The sequence below is a fragment of the Arachis ipaensis genome, chromosome B7, assembly GCF_059453495.1.
Source record: "Arachis ipaensis isolate K30076 ecotype BB chromosome B7, ASM5945349v1, whole genome shotgun sequence".
Taxonomy (NCBI): domain Eukaryota; kingdom Viridiplantae; phylum Streptophyta; class Magnoliopsida; order Fabales; family Fabaceae; genus Arachis; species Arachis ipaensis.
The window spans coordinates 6,401,577-6,423,872 of NC_142442.1; the positions used below are offsets into that span (position 1 = coordinate 6,401,577).

The 22,296-nt window shown below is 34.0% G+C and overlaps 2 protein-coding genes across 3 annotated transcripts; both read left to right on the forward strand.

Moving 5' to 3' along the window:
• The first annotated feature begins 2,573 nt into the window (after nucleotides 1-2,573).
• LOC107608735 (ubiquitin C-terminal hydrolase 13) lies at nucleotides 2,574-14,897 on the forward strand. 2 transcript variants are annotated; one of them, XM_016310447.3, is made up of 32 exons: nucleotides 2,574-2,622; nucleotides 3,047-3,116; nucleotides 3,663-3,813; nucleotides 3,900-4,057; nucleotides 4,213-4,478; nucleotides 4,577-4,795; nucleotides 4,900-5,008; nucleotides 5,090-5,205; nucleotides 5,858-5,956; nucleotides 6,551-6,660; nucleotides 7,359-7,433; nucleotides 7,627-7,705; nucleotides 7,805-7,951; nucleotides 8,328-8,408; nucleotides 8,510-8,629; nucleotides 8,796-8,918; nucleotides 9,267-9,344; nucleotides 9,428-9,516; nucleotides 9,604-9,712; nucleotides 10,063-10,131; nucleotides 10,211-10,327; nucleotides 10,561-10,616; nucleotides 10,755-10,932; nucleotides 11,007-11,108; nucleotides 12,548-12,619; nucleotides 12,864-12,929; nucleotides 13,111-13,176; nucleotides 13,304-13,390; nucleotides 13,489-13,605; nucleotides 13,766-13,840; nucleotides 13,953-14,039; nucleotides 14,161-14,897. In XM_016310447.3, the coding sequence occupies exons 1-32, from the start codon at nucleotides 2,593-2,595 to the stop codon at nucleotides 14,200-14,202; spliced, it is 3,363 nt and encodes a 1,120-aa protein (XP_016165933.1). In that variant the 5' UTR covers nucleotides 2,574-2,592; the 3' UTR covers nucleotides 14,203-14,897. The 2 variants fall into 2 exon arrangements, with proteins under 2 accessions (XP_016165933.1, XP_016165934.1); XM_016310448.3 differs by having other exon boundaries at nucleotides 3,050-3,116.
• A 2,972-nt stretch (nucleotides 14,898-17,869) lies between these two features.
• LOC107608020 (thylakoid lumenal P17.1 protein) lies at nucleotides 17,870-19,982 on the forward strand. The gene is made up of 4 exons (XM_016309912.3): nucleotides 17,870-18,274; nucleotides 18,584-18,620; nucleotides 19,438-19,521; nucleotides 19,756-19,982. The coding sequence occupies exons 1-4, from the start codon at nucleotides 17,972-17,974 to the stop codon at nucleotides 19,806-19,808; spliced, it is 477 nt and encodes a 158-aa protein (XP_016165398.1). The 5' UTR covers nucleotides 17,870-17,971; the 3' UTR covers nucleotides 19,809-19,982.
• The last annotated feature ends 2,314 nt before the right edge of the window (nucleotides 19,983-22,296 follow it).

Here is a 22,296-nt window from a genome sequence, read left to right on the forward strand (position 1 = left end):
TTTGTCGAACAGGAAGAGTGCATGTTGCATAGACTCAGATGACACAGTATCAACTAGAGCCCTTGAAAGCCGAGACAAAGAAGATGATGAAGCTCTGGAATGGTTGTGGGAGTGAGCAAAGGCGATGGTGGGTTTCTTGGAGCGTTTATGGTGAATAGGGGGAGTGGTGTTGGTGGAGCCGAGGAAAATGGGTTTCTACCGAAACGACGTCGTTTTTGTTTTCTGCCACCTTGGCACTTAACGGGCCACGTAAGCGGACGTTTGCCATCTCAGTTACAGAGATGACGGAAGGACGAACGTGATCAACTCAGATATCTTTCGAGGACGTTTTTGATTAATTTTAACTTTCGGGGACGAAAATAGAGATTGAGGACACTTTCAGGAACGAAATTGACTATTAACTCTTATTTTATTATTATAATTATTATATTGTATACTGTGCATATGTGTATAAATATAAATAATTATAGTAAAAATTGAATAATGTAACCCACTAGAAGTGATTTAATAGAGAAATTTTATAAGATCTTAAACTGCATTGCTATTAAGATGTGTAACAGCCAATGAGCTCTACTTCAAATGGTTTCCTCATAGAGATTACGGGTTTGAGTTTTTTTATCTTTAGTAAAAAAAAAAGAAAGTATTACGAACCAATATTAATTGTGTACAATGTGTATAATGGATTAAAAAAAAGATAAAATTATAATTAAAAATTAAATTATTAATTAATTATTTAATTTTAAATTTTAAAATTTGAAAAATTAGGATTATTATTTAAACCCATTCACACTAATATACGTTCAAAACTCACCGTCTTCTCACCTCGCCTCACTGAATTCCTCGCCGGCTATACCGACGCCGCCGCATCCTCCCACCGACACCGTCCTCACCTCCGCCGGTCAGCCCGACGCGCCTCGCCCTCCGACGCTCAGCCTAACGTTGCTGCCGCTTTTTCGCGCACCTCTCTTCCGAACCGGCTTCGCTTTCTCCCATTCGTTCAAGCCTCTTCTCACCAATGATACCACCATGCTCTTCTTCTTCTCCTTCGGATCTAAGCATGGTTAGATTCTTTCAGATTTGAGCCCTATGCTTCACAACAGTGCCGCTTTCGTCATGCCTAGTCCTTCAAAACTATGTTTTACCACAATAGTTGTTTCTTCTGTTTATTCTTCTTCTATTTTAATGGTCATTTAGGATGGTAGCAAACAGACCGTTGTAAACCAGGTGAACTAGAGCGAACCGGAGAAGCAATCCCACTTGAAGTGGTTTTAGTGGAGAAGAGGAAAGTGATAGCTACTCATGAGCAAGAGGGATTGTATTCGTGGATTTTTTCTAGAATCTTGCCAAGCGGTTCGTTGTTCAACTCATTCGACCAACGTACGTAGTTTACGTAGTTGCTCGACCGTAAGGGAGAGGAACTCGAATGAATCGTTGTACATTTCAAATTTGAATTAAGAATTCGGCAGAAAATCCAAGTGGTTATTAACAAAATAACTATTTTCTAATACTCAAATCGAAAGGTTAGTCCTCGCCAAATCTGGAAAAAACCGGAGGTTATTTGTATTCCTCGGAGGCTCCTCGAAAGCCTTAAATAAATCTGGTCATTTTAGTAGGTATGTGGATGGTTATTTTAATTTTTATATAAATGATTATTTTGATTGGATTTGATTTAGTTATATATAATTAAAAGGAAAAGTCTAGGGGCCAACAACTTTGTTAATTTCTGGCCAGTATATAACCAGCAAAGAAAAGTGAGCCATTGGATGAAATCTCACACCATTAAAACCATTATTAATGGCTATTTGATGGCTATAAATCACAAAAGTTGCTGGCCCCTATCATTCCTCTAATTAAAATATGTTAGATGTTCAATTTATTAGGTATGCGGATGATTATTTTTATCCTTAAGTGGATGGTTAATTTGTGACAAGCCAAGTAGCCACGGTAAAATGGGATGATTATTAAGTGGGGTGACCACTGGTTAAAAAAGAAGACATTATTGAAGTAAAATGCTTTAGTAAATTAAGATTTCAAATGATTATTTTTTTGAAATAACTAATTAGATTTTTTTAAAATTTAAAATTTGAAATTTGATGTAAAACAATTGAATGAGAGTTTTTAAATTTATTATTTATTTTTATTGGACTAAATAACTAACTCATTGTACACATTATCAAAATTTTTTATTGGCTCCTAGCGGGATTAAAAAAAAAAAGTGTAACAAAAAACTCACGTTGGCCCATAAATAAGTACTTATTCTACCATTTCCCACAATTTTTAACAATTTGTGGATGAACCCCTCTCAAAAACTGAAACTCACAAAACTTCCCATTGCAAAAATATTTATTTTTATTTTTATTTTCCTTTATTTTTTTTTATACAATTCTACAATGACCAAAGCTTTCTACTGAAAATATAAATTTACGAAAATGGCCAAACCTCCAAATAAAGAGCAAAGACCTTTCTCCCTCTATACTCACACACCCTTCTGGTGATCTCGTTTTCTCTCACACTGCGCTCTCTTTCTTTCTCTCTCTTCTTTCTCTCTCCTCCATTGTTGTGCAGCGCGAGGTTCAATTGGCACTATCCACCATGACCGTGATGACTCCCGCTCCCATTGACGTGCGTTTTTTCATTCCTAACCTCTCTCATCACACTTTTACGCACGCACTCACGCGCGCAACACACACAAAACATAACACTATTTTCTTCTCGAACTTTCGTGACCTTGCTCGTGTTCGCGGTTCAATCACTCGCGAGTTTCTAAGTTTTCTCTTGCGTCTGCATGATTTAGTTTTAAATTTTGTCGTTTTGTTTTTGCGTGCTGAATGGTTGTGTTTTGGGTGGGTAGGGAAGTGATTGGGGGTTTCGTCTAGGTCGTGGGTTTCTGATCTGGCAAGGTTGAATTCGCTTCGATTGTTGTGGCTAGGGTGCATTCCACGTTCGGAATTTTAGGGCTTTGTTAGGGGATTTTAATTGGTCTTTGGTTCTCCGGGGATCCGAAGTAAGGTGACGATTTCTTTGTTTGGATTTTTGGTTTTTGCAGCAGCAGGACGACGAGGAGATGCTTGTTCCGCACACTGATTTGGCTGAGAACAATCACCAACCTATGGAAGGTAGCTGAACTAGTTATTTTTGCTTTTGCCCTCTTTTTGATCCGTAGTGAAAGCCGACTTGTTTTGTTTCTTTAGCTTCATTTATTGCCATATATATGATCTAATCGAATTGCACTAGTAGTTCAGGGAACCTGCTTAAGCATTGTTTGGTTGCCAGAGCGAGAGAGAGAGAGAGTAAGGGAAAAAGATAGAAGAACTTTTAAGTGATTACGTGTTTAGACTTGCTTTTTATTCAAATCAGTATACTTATCTAAAACTTTGCTAGGCAGATTTGATCAAAATTGATCCCCCCTCCTTAAATTAATCAATTCCAAACATGTAAGAATTCTAGGTTTCCTGTAATAACTAATAACTTTCCTGATAAAAATGTGATTTCTTGTTAGTTTGCATTTTGGAAATTCTTTATGTTCAATGTCTTTGTTGATTGTGCATTTATATCACTCCCTGAGCTATATTTGTGTTTCTTGATCTAGTTCGGTTATCATTTGTCCGGCTTATTTAAGGTGTAATACTTAATTGTTTCCTCATTTATTTGATGATCACTAGTTGTAGCTCAACCTGAAGCTGCCAACACTGTGGAGAGTCAGCCTGTTGAGGACCCTCAATCATCGAGATTCACCTGGAAAATTCCTGAATTTTCTAGGATGAATACAAAAAAGCTCTATTCAGATGTATTTATTGTTGGTGGTTATAAATGGTATCATGCTTGCACGTTCGCTGATTGGATTCATGACGTTAATGCTTTTTAAATGTTTGTTTCTGAAGTTTGTTTTGTACTGGCAGGCGTGTGCTCATCTTCCCTAAAGGAAACAACGTGGACTATTTGTCCATGTATTTGGATGTTGCAGATTCATCTAATTTGCCGTATGGTTGGAGTAGATATGCACAATTTAGCTTGGCAGTTATCAATCAAGTCCATAATAAGTACTCTGTGAGAAAAGGTGGTCTACTTGTACCTTGTATTGCTTTCCTTTAACAAGTCAAAATTCACATTTTTTTGGGCCTAGGGATGGGCCTTATCATGAACTTTTTTTTTTTAATTTTTTATTTATTCAATGGTATAAATTTGTAACCTCATCTTATTCATGCTATATAGACACGCAGCACCAATTCAATGCACGAGAAAGTGATTGGGGTTTCACGTCCTTCATGCCACTTGGTGAATTGTATGATGCCAGTAGAGGCTATCTTGTGAATGATACTCTTGTAGTTGAAGCTGAGGTTCTTGTTCGTAGAATCGTTGATTATTGGACTTACGATTCAAAGAAAGAGACAGGTTATGTTGGGCTTAAGAACCAGGGAGCCACATGTTATATGAATTCTCTTCTCCAAACACTCTACCATATTCCTTACTTTCGAAAGGTTAGCAACCATCTCTTATTTTTTAACTCATCTTGCCTGAAGTTCACTTGCTTGATTGGAAAGTGATGAGAAAGTTCGATCTTTAATTTCATTTTCAGGCAGTGTACCATATGCCAACAACAGAAAATGATATGCCGTCTGGAAGCATCCCTTTGGCTCTGCAGAGTCTATTCTACAAGCTCCAGTATAGTGATACCAGTGTGGCAACAAAGGAACTGACAAAATCTTTTGGATGGGATACCTATGATTCTTTCATGCAGCATGATGTTCAAGAACTAAATAGAGTCCTTTGTGAAAAACTTGAAGACAAAATGAAGGTAACAGAAAGATCTTTCCTGGGTTTGTTAATGATGTCTGATGTCTCTGTAGTGAATCTGGAATCTCAAATGCCCATTATGGATTTGTTTTATTTGGTCTTTAGGGAACTGTTGTGGAGGGAACTATCCAGAAGTTATTCGAAGGGCATCATATGAACTATATTGAGTGCATCAACGTGGACTATAAATCAACTAGAAAGGAGTCATTTTATGGTACTACGTTATGCACTCAGAAAGTTTTGTTTACTGTATGTTGTCACTTGATGCTAATTTAGTTTTACGTATGCATGGCAGACCTTCAGCTTGATGTCAAGGGCTGTCGTGACGTTTATGCTTCCTTTGATAAGTATGTTGAAGTTGAACCTCTTGAGGGTGACAACAAATACCATGCTGAACAATTTGGTTTGCAGGTTGGTTGTATTTTTATTTCTGAATATACTTGGAATAAATACATTTTGGAGGAGCTAACCTCCCTTGAAGATAAAGTACTCTTCTGTTTCTCAAGTATTCAAGTTTTGTGACTTATTGTTACTTGTTCTGTGAATGTTGCCTTAACTAAAAACCGGAATGAGGCAGTTTAGTCCTAGATTTCATTTTTTCAAGCTGCATACCATATAGCAACCACAGAGAATCATGTGCCCTCAGGTTTTGTGTTGGCTGCAATATGATACAGCGATGTAAATGAAGTGCGCTGATATATGCATGCTTAATTAAGTTGTGGGTCTCCAGGAGTGATTATAAATTGACTGTTTTCTCCCAACTCTCTTTCATTTACAGCTGTAGGATGTCAAATTGTTAGACCTCACTGGAAATTCGTAGTTTTTGCACCTTTTTCTAAGCACGACAGTATCAGTTTCATGATTTAATTGACTTTAATATTCGTTTTATTATATTATTTTAAAACGACGTGTTTCTAATTATTTGAATTTTGCTTGGGAGAATTTATTGAAATTTCCTTAAATTTCTCTGATTTACTAATTAATGCCAGAGTGGTATCATATAAGCATTTTATTAATTTCTTAGTTGGTGTGTACACTGATTTATTTTTTACAATATTTTCAGGATGCTAAGAAGGGTGTCCTATTTATTGATTTCCCTCCTGTTCTTCAGCTTCAGCTGAAAAGATTTGAATATGACTTTATGAGGGACACTATGGTAAAGGTTGGTACTTGAGTACACATTGCTTTTTATCATATTGCCTTTTCTTGGCATTATATTTCTTGGCATGTGGAAAGTTAATAGTTACTTCTATTTAGAATTTCTATTACTCTGTGTATTGACATTTAGTTGCAATAGGTCCCACTATTTATTGGGTTACAAGTGTAAGATTTATATGATTTCCTGTACTACTTAAAACTGCCTTTGAAATTTGCATTCAGTCAAAGTAAGATTGTCCTCGCAAGTAATTTTAACTGCATATTCTCTTTTGAGGATGATAGTGTCCATTGAGAACCACAGGATTTAAACTGGGAACATAATATTTTTATTTAAAAATTGCTTTTTGTTGATTTCTTCCCCTTCAGCTCAACTTACTAGGGAGGCTTGTTCTTTTTAATTTATATGTATTTTCAAAATTTTCTGCATAATTTGCAATGAAGATTGTCTGCTACATGGAGCAATGGCATCAGCTATCAACATGAGATAATATTTCTGTTTAATGCTATCATCAGATATAGGAGTGAACCTTTTTTGCCCATATACATACACGAAGAATTTTAATCTCTCTCTCTCTCTCTCTCTCTCTCTCTCTCTCAGATTAATGACCGTTATGAGTTTCCTTTGCAACTTGACCTTGATCGTGAGGATGGGAAGTATTTATCACCTGAGGCTGATAGGACAGTTCGCAATCTTTACACACTCCACAGGTAAATGTAATGGTAGAGCAAGCGTGTTTCCAATATTTATGTTTCCCTTGCCTTTATTTCTTTGGATCGATCTGTTAGTTATCGTTCTGCTTTGTGTGATCTCTTCATGACTTCTTAAGCAGTTATGTCTGTTTTTGATATTTTATCTGGCACGAATTGGTGCATGAACTTCAACTGTAATTGATTTGTTTAAAGGATGGCTTCATTTGCTGAACTGTGGAAGTTTTATAAGCCTTTATTGCTATATATGCTTGTTTGTGTGTTCTGTCACCTCGTGCTTTGCTGTATTGCAATCAATTAAAGCCTTCTATATCTGCATGAAACAAGAAGTCTGTATTTATTGTCTTCGTATTGCGAAATAATTGCATATATCTGTAATTATATATTGTCCTTGGAAATTGTAATCCAGTCAAGGTCATGTTAGACATTCATTGGTAAGCTTCCTGTGGAGTGTTCTCAACTACAGTATTAGAAAAAGGATGGTTAGAGGAAGAGTGTGTGTAGCAAAATAGTGAGAAAGTGGCACGGGGATAGATAATGCAAAGAAAAAGAAGATGTGAAGAAAAAGATTTAATTTCTGTTTCTCCAAGTGCAGCTAGTTTATTTATTTATTTTTTAGTTTTTTGTTATTATTAATCTTAAATAATCCAGATTTTAAATGATGTTTGGTATTTGACAGTGTTGGATTTCTTTTTCAGTGTTTTGGTTCACAGTGGTGGTGTGCATGGCGGACATTATTATGCGTTTATAAGGCCAACTCTGTCTGAGCAATGGTATGTATCATGTTGTTTAAAGCTCTGAATTCATTGCCTTTTGAGCTACTGAATGAGAATGCAAAGTGCTACATAATATCAACACTCCCCCCCCCCCCCCCCTTTTGCTTTTTAGCCATGTTGAATTGCTTTTCATGCTGACTGTCTGGCTCTTTGATTATATGATTGGTTTGACTATCTGTCTGTTCCTAAGGTACAAATTTGATGATGAGAGAGTGACAAAAGAAGATACTAAGCGGGCATTAGAGGAGCAATATGGTGGTGAGGAGGAGGTAATTGTTCTATTGCTCTAGCCCATGGTATTTGATGATTTGATCCCTTCAAACACTAGAATGTACGTGTTAATGCTTCAACCACTTGTATTTTTGCAGTTACCTCAGACAAATCCTGGATTCAATAATACTCCGTTCAAATTCACCAAATATTCAAATGCTTACATGCTGGTGTACATACGTGAATCTGACAAGGACAAAATAATATGCAATGTTGATGAGAAAGACATTGCTGAACATTTAAGGGTAAACTCTGGCCGTGTACTACTTGATCCCAAAGTAACACAAGCCAAGTCAACAACTTCTTTTCTGCTTGCAAGTTTTAACTTCTGAAAAGCAATTAGATGGACAGTTATTTTTATGATGGATATGAGAATATTATGTCATAATTAGCCTTTGCATCCGATGTGAATGGTCCCAATTGAACCTTCTTTACAAGTCTCGTTCTTTCCAGCTAATAAATGTTTTTTTTTTTCTCTTGGAAAGTTCCTTATGACAAGTATGTGGAGGCAATGTGAACTCAAACTCAGTTTGTTGCTGTTGGTTAAGCTTCTATTGTGTAATCTTAGTTACTCTATTCTTGAAAAATTTGCACTGAGCATGTAAAATGGATAATTTGCAGGAGAGGTTGAAGAAAGAGCAGGAGGAAAAAGAACACAAAAAAAAAGAAAAGGCTGAGGCCCACCTTTATACTATTATAAAGGTTCTTTGTTGTTAACTTATTGTTTGTCCTTTTAAATTTGCTATGAGTTGCTACATTTAATTGCACGTAGCTATTACTTAATAGAATATGATGCTTCTTAGGTGGCACGGGATGAAGATCTTTCTGAGCAGATTGGAAAGGACATATATTTTGATCTTGTAGACCATGACAAAGTTAGGAGTTTCCGTGTCCAAAAGCAGTTGTCTTTTAACACATTTAAGGTATCGCATCCATGACTTTTAGCTATCCTGCAACAAGTGTTTTTTTGACTTTTGAGCTGACATTTGCCAGCTATTTGGTACTCTCACTAGTAAATGTTTTCTCTGTCCTTCCATAGATGATTTTGTTAGTTTAATTCTTGTCTGTTGACTTATCTTTGATGTGCAGGAAGAGGTCGCTAAAGAGTTTGGTATACCAGTTCAATTTCAGCGATTTTGGCTATGGGCGAAGCGACAGAACCATACCTATCGTCCTAACCGGCCATTGACACACATTGAGGAAGCACAGTCTGTAAGTAGTCATGTTTATGTTTCCTGAAGAATCTGTTTTTTACTTGCCATTTCAAATGGCAACCTGCTTGTTTGATGATTCTTTTGTATGGTTGATCTTCTATGTTTCATTTTTTGGTCTTCATCAGTAGTTAATTTCTTGTGATGGCTTTGCTGTTGTTTATTTTATTTATGCTATCGCTTATTTAAGCAAGATAAAGTTGCAACTCAGATAAACGCTTTCATATTTTCCATTGTGTTTTTAGTTGTGCTGTTAGAGGTTATCAGTTTGGTGTTCTTAATTCACACATTAGCTTGTCTATGATCTGAAGTAGTTCATTATTTTTTCTCTATCTGTTTTGTATTGCAGGTTGGACAATTGAGAGAGGTGTCAAACAAGGTTCACAATGCAGAATTAAAATTATTTTTGGAAGTGGAGCTTGGACCGGTGAGATTTGTAGTATGATAGTTGTATTACTGTTTTATAGCATTGAACACTACAGTCTATTAACAATTCTCATTATTGTCTAGGATTTACGTCCCATTGCACCACCTGAAAAGACAAAGGATGATATATTACTTTTCTTCAAGTTATATGATCCTGAAAAAGAGGAGCTACGGTAATATCTTTATCTTAATTTTAATATATTTTGGGGCTGTAAAATGCACTGTGGTTGACATTGGGATATGTTTACCCATGATGGCAGTTATGTTGGAAGGTTATTTGTGAAGAGTACTGGCAAGCCATCAGAAATCTTAACAAAGTTGAATGAAATGGCTGGTTATGATCCTGATGAAGATATTGGACTTTATGAGGTTAGTCTATGGTGTCTCCTTTGTTATACATAAGTTGTAACTTATTGGAAGTCTTAGTATTGTACATTTTCTTGTGAGGCCTAAAGCATGTGCTTCTTTACCTGCTAAGCTTGAGTCAAAGTAGTCATGCTGTCATTTAGTGTCTAAGTTTGTTGGTGGGTTAACAACAAATAAGGGTGCAGTATGCTCCACAAACTATCTTTACTGCATATGCCTTACTCCATAAGCCTGACCAAAAGGGCTAGGACCTTTACTTGTCTTTACATTTTGCTGGTTCTAATATCAAGAAATGGCTTTAATAATGCAGATTGCAGAATTAGTTAATTGATTGGTGTTTGCTTTTTTGGCAGGAAATCAAGTTTGAACCAAATGTCATGTGTGAGCCTATTGATAAGAAATTAACATTTCGAGCAAGCCAGGTAGATTGTATGCATAATTGATGCGCATATATTTACTGTATCTGGGTTGGCCTATTAAGTTGTTTTTCGACATTTGCAGCTAGAAGATGGAGATATTGTATGCTTTCAAAAAGGTCCTGTAACTGTAATGGATAGCGAGGATCATATCCGCTATCCAGATGTGCCTTCGTACTTGGAATATGTGCACAACCGCCAGGTAATTGACTTTTGTTCATCAGCTAATTTTGTGTTTAATTTGATATGATGCAAACGTCTTGCCTACTACCTACCCAACTATTCCATGGTGTTTTGTCTGAACTATTCTACTCATCTTTTCCAATGTGCACATGCATGCATGTCTTTTTAATGTAAAAACAGCCTAAGCCTAGTTCCATTATGTTTGTATTTTACAATATTAGCTGAGGTTTTTCTTTAATTTTGTCTTTTTAGGTTGTTCATTTTCGATCTCTTGATAAACCTAAAGAAGATGACTTCTGCCTGGAGATGTAAGCAATGTGGAATTTCTTGCAGTATATCAATATTTATATTAATTAAGTATTTAACTTGAGAGATGACGGAAATATTTATGTATTACTATGGTTAGAATTGCATTCTTATCAATAACCATGTATACTAATTTCTAGGTCAAGGCTTTATACATATGATGATGTGGTGGAAAAAGTTGCTCAACAGCTTGGTTTGGAAGATCCATCCAAGATTAGGCTTACTCCACACAACTGCTACTCTCAGCAACCAAAACCCCAACCCATTAAGTATAGAGGAGTTGAACATTTGTCTGACATGCTGGTACACTACAACCAGGTAGTTATTTTCTAGTCGATCATGATAAATCTCATTGTGAAAAGAAAACAGCTTATGTCTTTCCTGAATGCCAGACGTCAGATATATTGTACTATGAAGTACTTGACATCCCTCTGCCGGAATTACAAGGTTTGAAAACTCTGAAAGTTGCATTTCACCATGCAACCAAGGATGAAGTGAGTATGATGCTGATTCTGAAGATTTTGACTTCGTTTTGTTTATTTGTATGTATCATTGTTTTTGATTGCGGATGGCTGCTCATGGTGGTAAGCCAAAAATCTGCCATAAAATTATGGCGGATGGCATTGTGGGAAATGGCAGAAATGACGGACTACCTAAAAAATACATGTATATGTACAAAAAAACATGCAGAAAAATTCCGAAGGTAATAAATTATAAAATCTAATCAATTTAAGCAACTTTCTACTCATAAGGCATCCAATTAATTCAGCAAATGCAGTAGCAAATGAAACAAATAAACATAACATCAAGTCATAATACACCATAGAATATAAGAGGCAGGGGCAGGGACATTAGAGTCGGGGGCTGTCTTGAACCTATGTAAATTGGAAAAAAAATGGAAATAGAGAGGTTTATAATATAATTTATAGCACCAAACCTATGTAAATAAAAGGGGAAACGGGCAAGTAAAGAAGGGTAGGAAGGCCAGAAGTCTGGAACAGAAACTAAGTTACAAAGCACATAGAGAGAACCTGTGGCTTGCCGTAGTAGCGAGCGGCGAGGGTGACGAGCGCCAGCGAGCGGCGAGGGTGACGAGCGCCAGCGAGCGGCGAGGGTGACGAGCGCCAGCGAGCAGTGAGTCAGTGGCGGCTTGCAACGGCTTCGCCAGAACGCAGAGAGAACGACAGAAAGGGAAGACAGAGGAGGAACTGGAGCTGGACGGTGTTGCCTGGCGTGCCGCTGGTGGTTCTTCCGGCAGCAGAGTAGCCCAGAGCAGAGAGGAGAGATAGAAGAGAGTTTAGGCGAGTTGTAGCATTTTAGGGTTTCCTAAATGACCATAATAACCCTCATTTTTTAAATGGTGCATGCTATGGTGCCTATATAGTTGCCTAGTTTACTAAAGAGATAGAAATTAATATTTAATTTAAAAAATATAAAAATAAATAATTTTTAAATATTTAAAACTTATCATAAAAGGAGGCCGAGGAAGGCGAATTGTAGCATTTTAGGGTTTTCTAAATGACCATAATAACCCTCATTTTTTTTAAATGGTACATGCTATGGTGTCTATATATAGTTGCCTAATTTACTAAAAAGAGATAGAAATTAATATTTAATTAAAAATATAAGAATAAATAATTTTTAAATATTTAAAACTTACCATAAACTGTAAGTTTGGCAAATTCGGCACCAAAGAATTGCCTTCTAAAAATCCAAAAAACCCGCAATTTCTGCCATTTCTATTGCGGTTCGCCATGGCGCCACCACAATTGCAGCCGCCATTTGGCCCTCTATGCAAAACTCATTGCGGCGACCACTGTATGGCGGCAAGGAAGAAATCCGCCACGCCATAACGTTATGGCGCCGCCATAACCGCTTTTTTAGAACACGGCGTAATTTTCAGCCTTTTCTAAACATTTAATTGCTTACTCAGGTCGTTATTCATACCATCAGACTTCCAAAGCAGAGCACTGTGGGGGATGTCCTCGATGACCTCAAAACTAAGGTGGCCTTGGGTGATTTATTCTTTTGGTTTATCAGTTTGTCCGTGTTATTTGACGTTTATCTATACAACACTATAATGTCTTCCCACTATTAGCACACATGGCTTCATCCGAGTTTCACAGGGAAACAAAAAGTACAACTGCAGTGTTGTAAGCTGCAGTTTTTTCAGAAAAAAGTTGCTTATTGTTTATCCGTGCATGTATAATTTTTCACATTAGTTAGTTACTGTTTTATTGTTATTACAGGTGGAACTGTCTCATCCTAATGCTGAGCTTAGGTTGCTTGAAGTCTTCTATCACAAGATATACAAGGTTTGGATTTATTATTATTCTCTGTAATTTTTAATGTAACGTTGAAAGGTAATTATGCGTACTAAATTTGGTGTTGATTATAATCCCCTAATTTCTTGTTACTGAGAATGCTGTTAACTATTGGATGAAAGCATTATTTTAACTGAAAAATGTGTTTTTCATTGTGTGTCTGCTTGTGCAGGTCTTCCCTCCCAATGAAAAGATTGAAAACATCAATGACCAATATTGGACATTACGAGCCGAGGAGGTAGCAATCTCTCCCTGTGACTAGGGCTGGAAGGACTGTGAAATCTTCCTGATTTTATTCATTAAAATAGTAGCATATGTAGATGTTTTTATGTATAATATAATTTCCTTTTATAAAAATTTTACAGATTCCAGAAGAAGAGAAAAATCTTGGTCCTCATGACCGCCTAATTCATGTCTATCATTTTACAAAAGACACAGCTCAGAATCAAATGGTAAATTTTTTGATTGATTTGTTCTGTTGATGCGCTTAATACTTTGTGCTGACAATTGTTCATCTAACCTTTGGTTTTCTTTTGATATATGTATACAGCAAATTCAGAACTTTGGAGAACCTTTTTTCTTGGTCATTCATGAAGGTGAGACTTTGACTGAAATTAAAGACAGAATAAAAAAGAAACTTCAAGTTCCTGATGATGAGTTTGCAAAGGTATTTTTCTTTCCTCTTTTTATTTTATCTTATGTTCTCAGTTTCAGCAAGGCTTGTGTGTTATCACTAATTTAGTTTTGAGTGATGGATATGTTGTCCAATATTGGTTAGTATATTTGACGTCTAGTTTATCTGACTTGTTTTTTGTTTCTTTGGCCAGTGGAAGTTTGCATTTTTCTCATTAGGGCGTCCTGAGTATCTTCAAGACTCTGACATTGTATCCAGTCGTTTTCAGGTGATTTTCATTTATAGTTCAACTCTTCCTTCTGTTTTGTTAATTCAGTTTTTTAGTACCCTCTTCATACGTTTGAATTTATGTTTTACCTTATCCCTTTATTTTATAATAGAGAAGAGATGTTTATGGTGCATGGGAGCAGTATCTTGGATTGGAGCATACTGACAATGCTCCTAAAAGAGCATATGCAGTTAACCAGGTTGGTTTCTTCGATGGCAAGAATAGATTTGTAAATCACATTTTGTTATTTGATTGTTGCTCAGAGGCTGAGAAAGCTTGGTTGATTATACAGTTCCAAATTATGCGGGTTTGTTTTGCAGAATCGCCACACGTTTGAGAAGCCAGTAAAGATCTACAATTAGAAAACTGGTATTTGAGGCGGTATCTCTCGACATTGGTTGAATTTGGCATTCTTCTACTACATCTATGGGATTGTAAAAACAGGGAAAATAGCGAAAGGCTGCTCTGTATAGGCAACTAGTGAAATCAGCAAATTGAGGTGGTGTCTGCAGGTTTTAAATTAGAATTGTGGTTATGTAATTCTTTATGTCGACGGAGTGACATTGCTCTCAGCACTTTGTATCTGCCGACCACAGCCCCTTGAGCGTTTTTACAACTCCATTTTTGTATGGAGGTTCTTCAAGTTGAGGTCATTGATCATCATCACTGCACTGTATCAGTACATAAGATTTTTGGATTAGCGAGTGTATACAGGGTATAGTTGGTTGACTCTTTTTATTTGGTCATTTTCTTGATTGCTTCCAGATTTTGTTCAGTCAGTCTAGAAATGTTAATTGAGGGCTGCAAAATGGTGTAGCAGAATTTATGTAATGTTGTACAAGAGACATCTCAGCCTCCTCCATATAACTCTCCTTATTAGCATAAAAATTAGTATTCTGCTGCACCACCATTCGGTCCTTCTATTTTCCTGTTTTAACCCCCCACCTCCTTTTTTGTCTGTCATCTAATGTCTAGGATGATGATATCATAGGAAACCAATGTCCATTACCACGTTTTCTGATTAATTATAACGATGGCTTTGTATTTTGTTTGGCCAGCCTTTTTCATTCTCTTTTCTACTTTCTTCTCATTGATCTAACTTGGGAGCCAGCCTGCGCCAGAAGAAGATAAAAAAGAAAGATGCTGCTTGCTTGTGTAGTGTGGCAGAGAAATAGAAATTTAGTGAAGAAACATCAATTACTGCCAAGAAAACAAGAAACTACACGAGAGCATCATCTCATGTGGAAGCACCAATTAATTCGCCATGGCAGTGTAGATAGCTGCTATTGCGTTTAAAGGATAAAACTCAAAATAGATTAAAGCTAGATGAAAAAAAATGAGACTTGAATTTCCGAAGTTACAGAATTTTTATTCTGTTCGAAGTCACATGTATCAAGTGCATTTTACGGGAGTTTTCTTAAATGCAAGGATAAGTGTAAAAACTAACTAATTTGAATTTAGCTTTAAATGTCTCTCATACAACTATAATATATTTTTTTAAAGGATGAATTGAAAACATTTACATTTCTTTTATATGACATGTATAGAAACTAATGAGTTATAGTTTAAATAGCATAGTCTTTTTATACTTATTTAAAAGGTTTGAGTTTTTCTATTTTTGGTAAAAAAAAGAAAAATATGACATGTACATAGGGCTGGCAATTCATACCCTACCCGCGGGTACCCAACCCGTTCGGGTAGGGTACGGTCCGGGTATGCCTGTGGGTAGGGTAGGGTACGGGTTTAGGGTGTACCCTACCCTACCCTACCCGCACCTCAAATATATAACACATATTTTATAAAAATTAGGTATATAGTGAAAGAAGTGAGAGTTGAACTTACAACATCTTTTATGTAATAACTTACAATAAGTGAACAACCACTAAACTAGTTAGTTAATTTAGTAATTTAGAGTATTAGTTTGTTATTTTTTGTTATTAATATGTATAAAATTTGAAATGATTGAATTTTGTATTTACTTTAAAAAAATTTGATATATCTGCGGGTAGGGTAGGGTAGGGTAGGGTAGGGTTTAGAACTTTAGGGTGCGGGTAGGGTTAGGGTTGAGAGATTCTCAACCCGCGGGTAGGGTAGGGTAGAATTTTAATAGAATTTTCAGCCCGCGGGTAGGGTTAGGGTAGGGTGGACCCTACCCTACCCTACCCATTGCCAGCCCTACATGTACAGAAGTGATTTTTTGTGGGATAAAAAGATATTGCACATTAACGGTTAAGATTAACATATAAAATCATTTAAATAATTTTTAATTTTGACTTATTGATTTTTTTGTTTAAATATCAGCAATAATATTTGAATTAAGAGCCTTGTATATATTACTCAAACTCCTCGTATTTTTAATATTTAATCTAAACTCTTTATAGATGTGTTTATATAATTAAGACTTAAAAGAATTATTTCTCACTCTCATGGTCTCATATAATTCTCATTGGTTAATTATATTTATGCATATGTATAGTAATATTTGATTAATCAAAAGTGTGAAACCCTTTTGTTCCCTTGGTAAAATTAAAGTTTTTGGTTCCGACAAAATATTTGTTTTTTTATTTTGTTTTTCTTTTAGTTTTTTGACCCAATAAATTTTAAAAGATTTTGATTTTAATAGATCAAAAATATTTTTTTTTATAAAAGGCCAAAAGCTAGAAATAAATATTTTATAAACACAAATTTATTGGGTAAAGTATTATTTTGATCCTCTGTTTAGGAAAATTTTTAATTTGGCCTTAATGTTTCAAATATTCTGTTTTAATCCTAAAAACTTTTAAATGTCCTATTTTAATCCTAAAAAAAATTTGAAGCAGGTTTAATGTTATTCCATTATTAAATTTGACATAAATAATTCGCATATTGAAGAGCCAATTACATTCAATTCTTGTATGTAAGTAAAATGAACCCAGTAGTAATCACCAATATAAAAGTTTTTCCTTTGATTTTGGAAGGTTGTTGATTGATTGCTAGAATATGAGATTTTATACAAAAAAAAAAAATTGAAAAATATTACAAAAATGTTTTAGTTATGTTTTTGTAACATATGAAATAAAATATGACTTAACTAATAATGTTATTAATGTTTATGTCACTTGTTTTATTAATTTTTCGTATAAAATTTAATGATAGAATAATATTAAATTTATTTAAAATTTTTTAAAATAAAAATAAAAAATAAAATATTAAAAATTAAATTAAAATTTAATCTAAATATTCAAGACTGAAATAGTACTTTACACAAATTTATTTAAGCCAAATTAACCGCCAAAAAGTAGTTCAGAAAATGTCTATCTAGTATCTACAACTTAAAAAAAAAAGATATTGCAGTTATTATTTAGCTGCAACAAAAACAAAGAAAATGGGGTGGAGCAACCGGGCAATGGATGTGACGTGGCGGCTAATTTTTTTAGAAATAAAAAATAATGATATGTAATCTAATTGATATGTTTTTTTCTAGTATGAATTTAAGATTTTTATTTTATTTTAAATAATAAATTAGACTCACATTTAAAAAATATAAGGATCAGATTTTTATAGTGCACAAATTGAAAAGTCTAATTTGTAATGAGATAAATTTTTTTTGTTCTCAAATAAATTAGAGGATTTGATATATATGTTTAAAATTTTTTTAATACTAAAATGGAAATATGTCTCTTGAATTTGTATTTTTTTTTAAATTTAAAAATCACAAATCTAACCCTCAAATTTATGATATCAAACAAATAAAAAAAAACAAAAAACTAAACATTTAAGAATCAAATTTGTGACATCCACATAAAAACCACACTAACTCTATTATTAAAAAGAGTATATCAAAAACAGTCATTAAAGATAACTACTAATATAAAATATATGTTGAAATATAAATATAAATACACATTGAAAATAAATTAAACCACACATGTATTTATAAACAAATATATTAGTGACTGATTTTAATAGCTGATTTTAGTGTGCAAATAGTGTTTTTGTATTATAAAAGATACCACCAAAATCCCAAACAGGCAAACACTAAAATTAAAAACCACATGTAGACTGTAAAGTGAAAAAAAAAGCTGAGAGGTTGAGCTCCACATACTAACAATACTTTTTGGTTTTTTAAGATTTTTTTTCCCATTTTTTTCAATGGCCACTCTCTCTTACTGTACTCTTCATGCTTTATCTTCTTTTTCTTCTTCATCAAGCTTGGTTCACCTTTCTCACTCTTCTTCTTCTTCTTCTTCCATACTCCTCCAACTACCTTCAAATCCCAGGTTCACGTTCAAATGCAAAACCAAACCAATAACAAAGCCAAGGTTTTTGATGATCATTGATCCTATTTTGCTCTTTAATGGAATTGGAAGCACTTTGTATTTTGACACCCAAACCCTTTTAGCCACCGTTAGTGTTTTGGCTGCCATTGCTCTTTCTCTCTTCCTTGGTCTTAAGGTAACGTTTTCAATTCTCAGTTAACCAAAATATTCTTATTACATAAAAGATTAAAACATGATAAAAATGTTATTTTTTTAATGTAATTTTTAATAGTTTTTATATCCTTTAGTTTATGACTCATGTACTTTTGCATTCAGATTAGTGTACCTATGGAAAATATAATATTTATTTTTTAAAAAAACAATTTTTCACAAGTTAAATATTGGGTTGTATTATATCTTTAGATTTTTCTTTGTTCTAGATATATTAATAGCGTTTTCTCATTCTTAAGATAACAAGTGATGCTACTTTCTGTTGATTCTTCAGGGAGATCCTGTGCCTTGTGAGCGTTGTGGAGGCAATGGTAATTATCTTTCTACATTTCTGAAACTCTGTGGAAAGTTGGAAACTATTGTAAATTTATATTTTATACAAAGAATATTAGTAATACTTTAGGAAGTGGGAAAATGTTACAATTCACATGATTAGCAACAAAAACTAAGTTGACTTAGATATCTTTAGTTAAAGGTATATGATACATGTGCTTATACTTATCCTTCTTTGTGTATCGAGCCGATTAATTTTCCTCATCATTGAATGCGGTGTGAGACCAAGTTGATTTGGATCACACCTCATTCATTGATAGAAGAGAATTAGTCGACTCAACATACGAAGATGGATGAGTATAGACTAACATTTTTCTTATGTAATACTGCACAAAAAGTGGAGTGATTATGAACTGTTAGTTTAGAAATTGTAGTTTCTGATTATGACCATCTATTAAACAGAAGCATACTTGTTCTCACCATTATCCAATATCTAGAGTTGTTGTGAATCAACTATGATATGTGTACATAAAAAATTCAGCCACAAATTAGTCCCCCATATAGAATATATGTTGAAATATAAAATACATAGTGAAAATAAGTAAAACAACACATGTATTTATATACAAATATATAATGACTAATTTGGTGGTTGATTTTTAGTATGCACGTAGCATTTTTTGCTGCGAATTTTGTTTCTGCTGACGAAATCGAGAGAAGAAAGAATCAACATAGTATCGATGATGAATCAGTGTCACCTATTACATGTTAGAGTCTAGCAGATAATGTTCTTGACAGAAATTAGGCTTTATTGAGAGAAATTGCAACTTGAATACCATTTTTTCTTACAATTAGGTGGGACAAAATGTGTTTTCTGTGACAATGGAAAGATGAAGAAAGATGCAGGGTTAATTAACTGTAAAGTGTGCAAGGGTTCAGGTATCTCTCTATCATCATGCATCAAAATATACTTTCTCTGTTCCCTTTTATCTGTTACTGTCATTTTTTAGTACATCTTTGAATTAATATATCTGAATACAATTTACATCTAAATACAAAGATTAAGAAATGTACCAAAAGATCTCAAGTAAAGGAGAATCATTATACCTATCCTATTAGCAAATCTTTCAGTTGATATATATCTATATATCTTTATTTGTTTTCTCTTTTTAGGATTGATACTCTGCAAGAAATGTGGGGGTTCTGGCTATTCTCGGAGGCTATGAGCTGTGAATATATCCTTTCATATCCAATATCTAAGATCTTTCTCTTCTGAATAATTTGTAGTTCAAATTTTCTTTCATCTGTAAATCTTTTTAATCCATTTAAATTGTTACTGTCACTTTCTTTGAAGTCCTTACTATCTCATAAAATTCAAATATAAAAGTTTTGATCTTAAATATCTCCTTTTCAGCATATCATATACTTGTTTAATGATTATGATGATTTGTATATCCATTGGAAAAATGATGTTAATTTACTTTATTTTCCCCTTCTAATTATGCCACTACAATCCGGAATTTGACAAGTTTTTGCTAAATTACTCTCGTCTTATAGTTTTATGAATTTTTAGTAAGCTTCTAAAGTTTAGAAGGGGGCTCTATTTTTTCTCAATTCTTTTTGTTAAAGAGCTCCTTACTTGTTACTAGGCATAATAAATTTCAAGGACTTAACTATGAAGTTTAAGAATTAGTAGGGCCTTAGTTAAAAATTAAATTAAATTACAACTCCCACTTAAAACAACAAATTCCTATTTTTATTATTTTCAATTTTTATTTGCAAAATCTTAAATACGAAAAATATTAAAAATTGAGGTGATTAATCTTCTATGAACTATAGCTCCCTCCTCCTTATTCCTTCACTGTCCATTGTCTGCTGCTGCACTACTATGAGGCCTGTTATGAGTGAAAGATATGTACTTCAAATAAATAGTGGAACCAAGCATTAATCTCAGACATTTTCTCTCCAGAAATTGTTCAATGAATCTTCTCCTTAACTCCAAGAGAAGGTAAAGATACAATTCAATGGATCCGACTCCTCTAAAGTTGTATGTTCACTTTAGAGAAAAAAGTACGCTATTAATCATCATTGGATTAAGATAATGGGGCTCACAGATAATAAATGTTACAAATTCAAAGGCGATTAAAGTATCACTTTACCACTTTACTAACATCGTTATTCTAGAGGATTTTTTTCCAATTTCAATGGGTGATGAACAGAGCAAAAATATATGATGTTGCATCAGGATATATGATTGCTTACCAATTATACCATACTTCCATTGAATTCTATTCGAACTTCATGGAAAAGAGGCCTGTTTTGGAGCCATTTATGAAAGATGAAAATTCCTCGCAAGATTCTACTTTTTGCGTGAAAAATTCTCCATGATAAGCTTCATGTTCTGCTTCTCATCCACCAGTGGTTCTCATCAACTTGCCCAATTTGAAATTCAGCACCATAATCACTCGTGCAATGTCTATTTTTTTTGTGGCGACACTAATCTAGTGTGGATTATGATGTACGGACATTGACACGGATACGACACGAGACATGCGAATTTAAAATTCTTACAAGACATAGGGACACGACATATATATAAATATAAAGTATTTTTTAGATAAATTAATTTTTTTAATTATTTTTAATGTCTTTTTTAATTATATAAAATATTTAAAATATTTTTTGTTTTAATAATATATATTATTTCTATACTCATTTCAAGAATACATATTAAGAAGAAGGTTAGACATGCTGATATGTAGTGGTATTTACTATTTCGGTGTGTTCGGAGAAGAATTTTTTATTTTTTATTAAGACATAGAAGATACGCATGTCAGACGAGTGTCTTGTGCGAAATGTGTCCGACATGCGGACATTGCGAATAAGAAAAGTGTCCATGCTTCATAGAGTGTGGAAGAAGAGTCCTTTGACTTCATCCCAGACTCTAGATGTTCCTTGTTCTTCGATTAGTGGAGGGATTTGGTGTTACAAGCTGGATTTCAGAGAATAAGCTTTCATAGAGTTTGGCTGGTTTTGATTATAGCTTGGAATATCTGAAAGGAGAGGTGTCAGCGAGTCTTCGAGCATGTCCAGGAGCCTTCGGATGAAGTACTAGCAACATTGCTTAAGTTAAACCAGGAGCTATCTATTTTGCTTTATGTATAATGTCTAAGATTTCTTTTCCTATTTGCTTTTCTATGTTATTATTTTCTTACAATTTCATGTGTTCATGGATATCTAAGAATCCTCCTTTTTCTATTTCTCTTGTTATGACTTTTGAACATTATATTTGTTTTTCTATTGAATAAAATACTACTATTATCTTTAAAAAATAAAAGAAAAATATTAAAAATAAAAATAAAAATAAAAACCAATCGAACCCTTATAACAACTTACAAAGTGAATCAAATATTTTTCAATTTTTTAGTTGGTGATTTACTTTGATTTGTGTTTTTGGTTTGAGTGATTTAATTTCAATTAGTGCAAACGTTTATACATTTCTCTTAAACTACAAGATTATTCTATACGGATAACTAATTTTTAATATTCACTTAACATGATTGGGTATTATATAACCACATTGTCTATACAATATGTGATATATTTGGTGTATAGATAGCAAAATTTTTAGATTTGCAATTATAGATAATTACTTTGTGCTCTCCCACAGTCGAATGTTAGTACATTTGAAAACAAGTTTAGCACTTGAACTCA

Bases quoted from the DNA above. Each gene is read 5' to 3' on its own strand.
- LOC107608735 (XM_016310447.3), top strand. From the start codon at position 2,593: ATGACCGTGATGACTCCCGCTCCCATTGAC. The intron at 8,409-8,509 runs GTTCTTTGTTGT...GATGCTTCTTAG, and splicing joins ACCTTTATACTATTATAAAG to GTGGCACGGGATGAAGATCT. The intron at 9,713-10,062 runs GTTAGTCTATGG...CTTTTTTGGCAG, and splicing joins AAGATATTGGACTTTATGAG to GAAATCAAGTTTGAACCAAA.
- LOC107608020 (XM_016309912.3), top strand. From the start codon at position 17,972: ATGGCCACTCTCTCTTACTGTACTCTTCATGCTTTATCTTCTTTTTCT. The intron at 18,275-18,583 runs GTAACGTTTTCA...TTGATTCTTCAG, and splicing joins CTCTCTTCCTTGGTCTTAAG to GGAGATCCTGTGCCTTGTGA. The intron at 18,621-19,437 runs GTAATTATCTTT...TCTTACAATTAG, and splicing joins TGAGCGTTGTGGAGGCAATG to GTGGGACAAAATGTGTTTTC.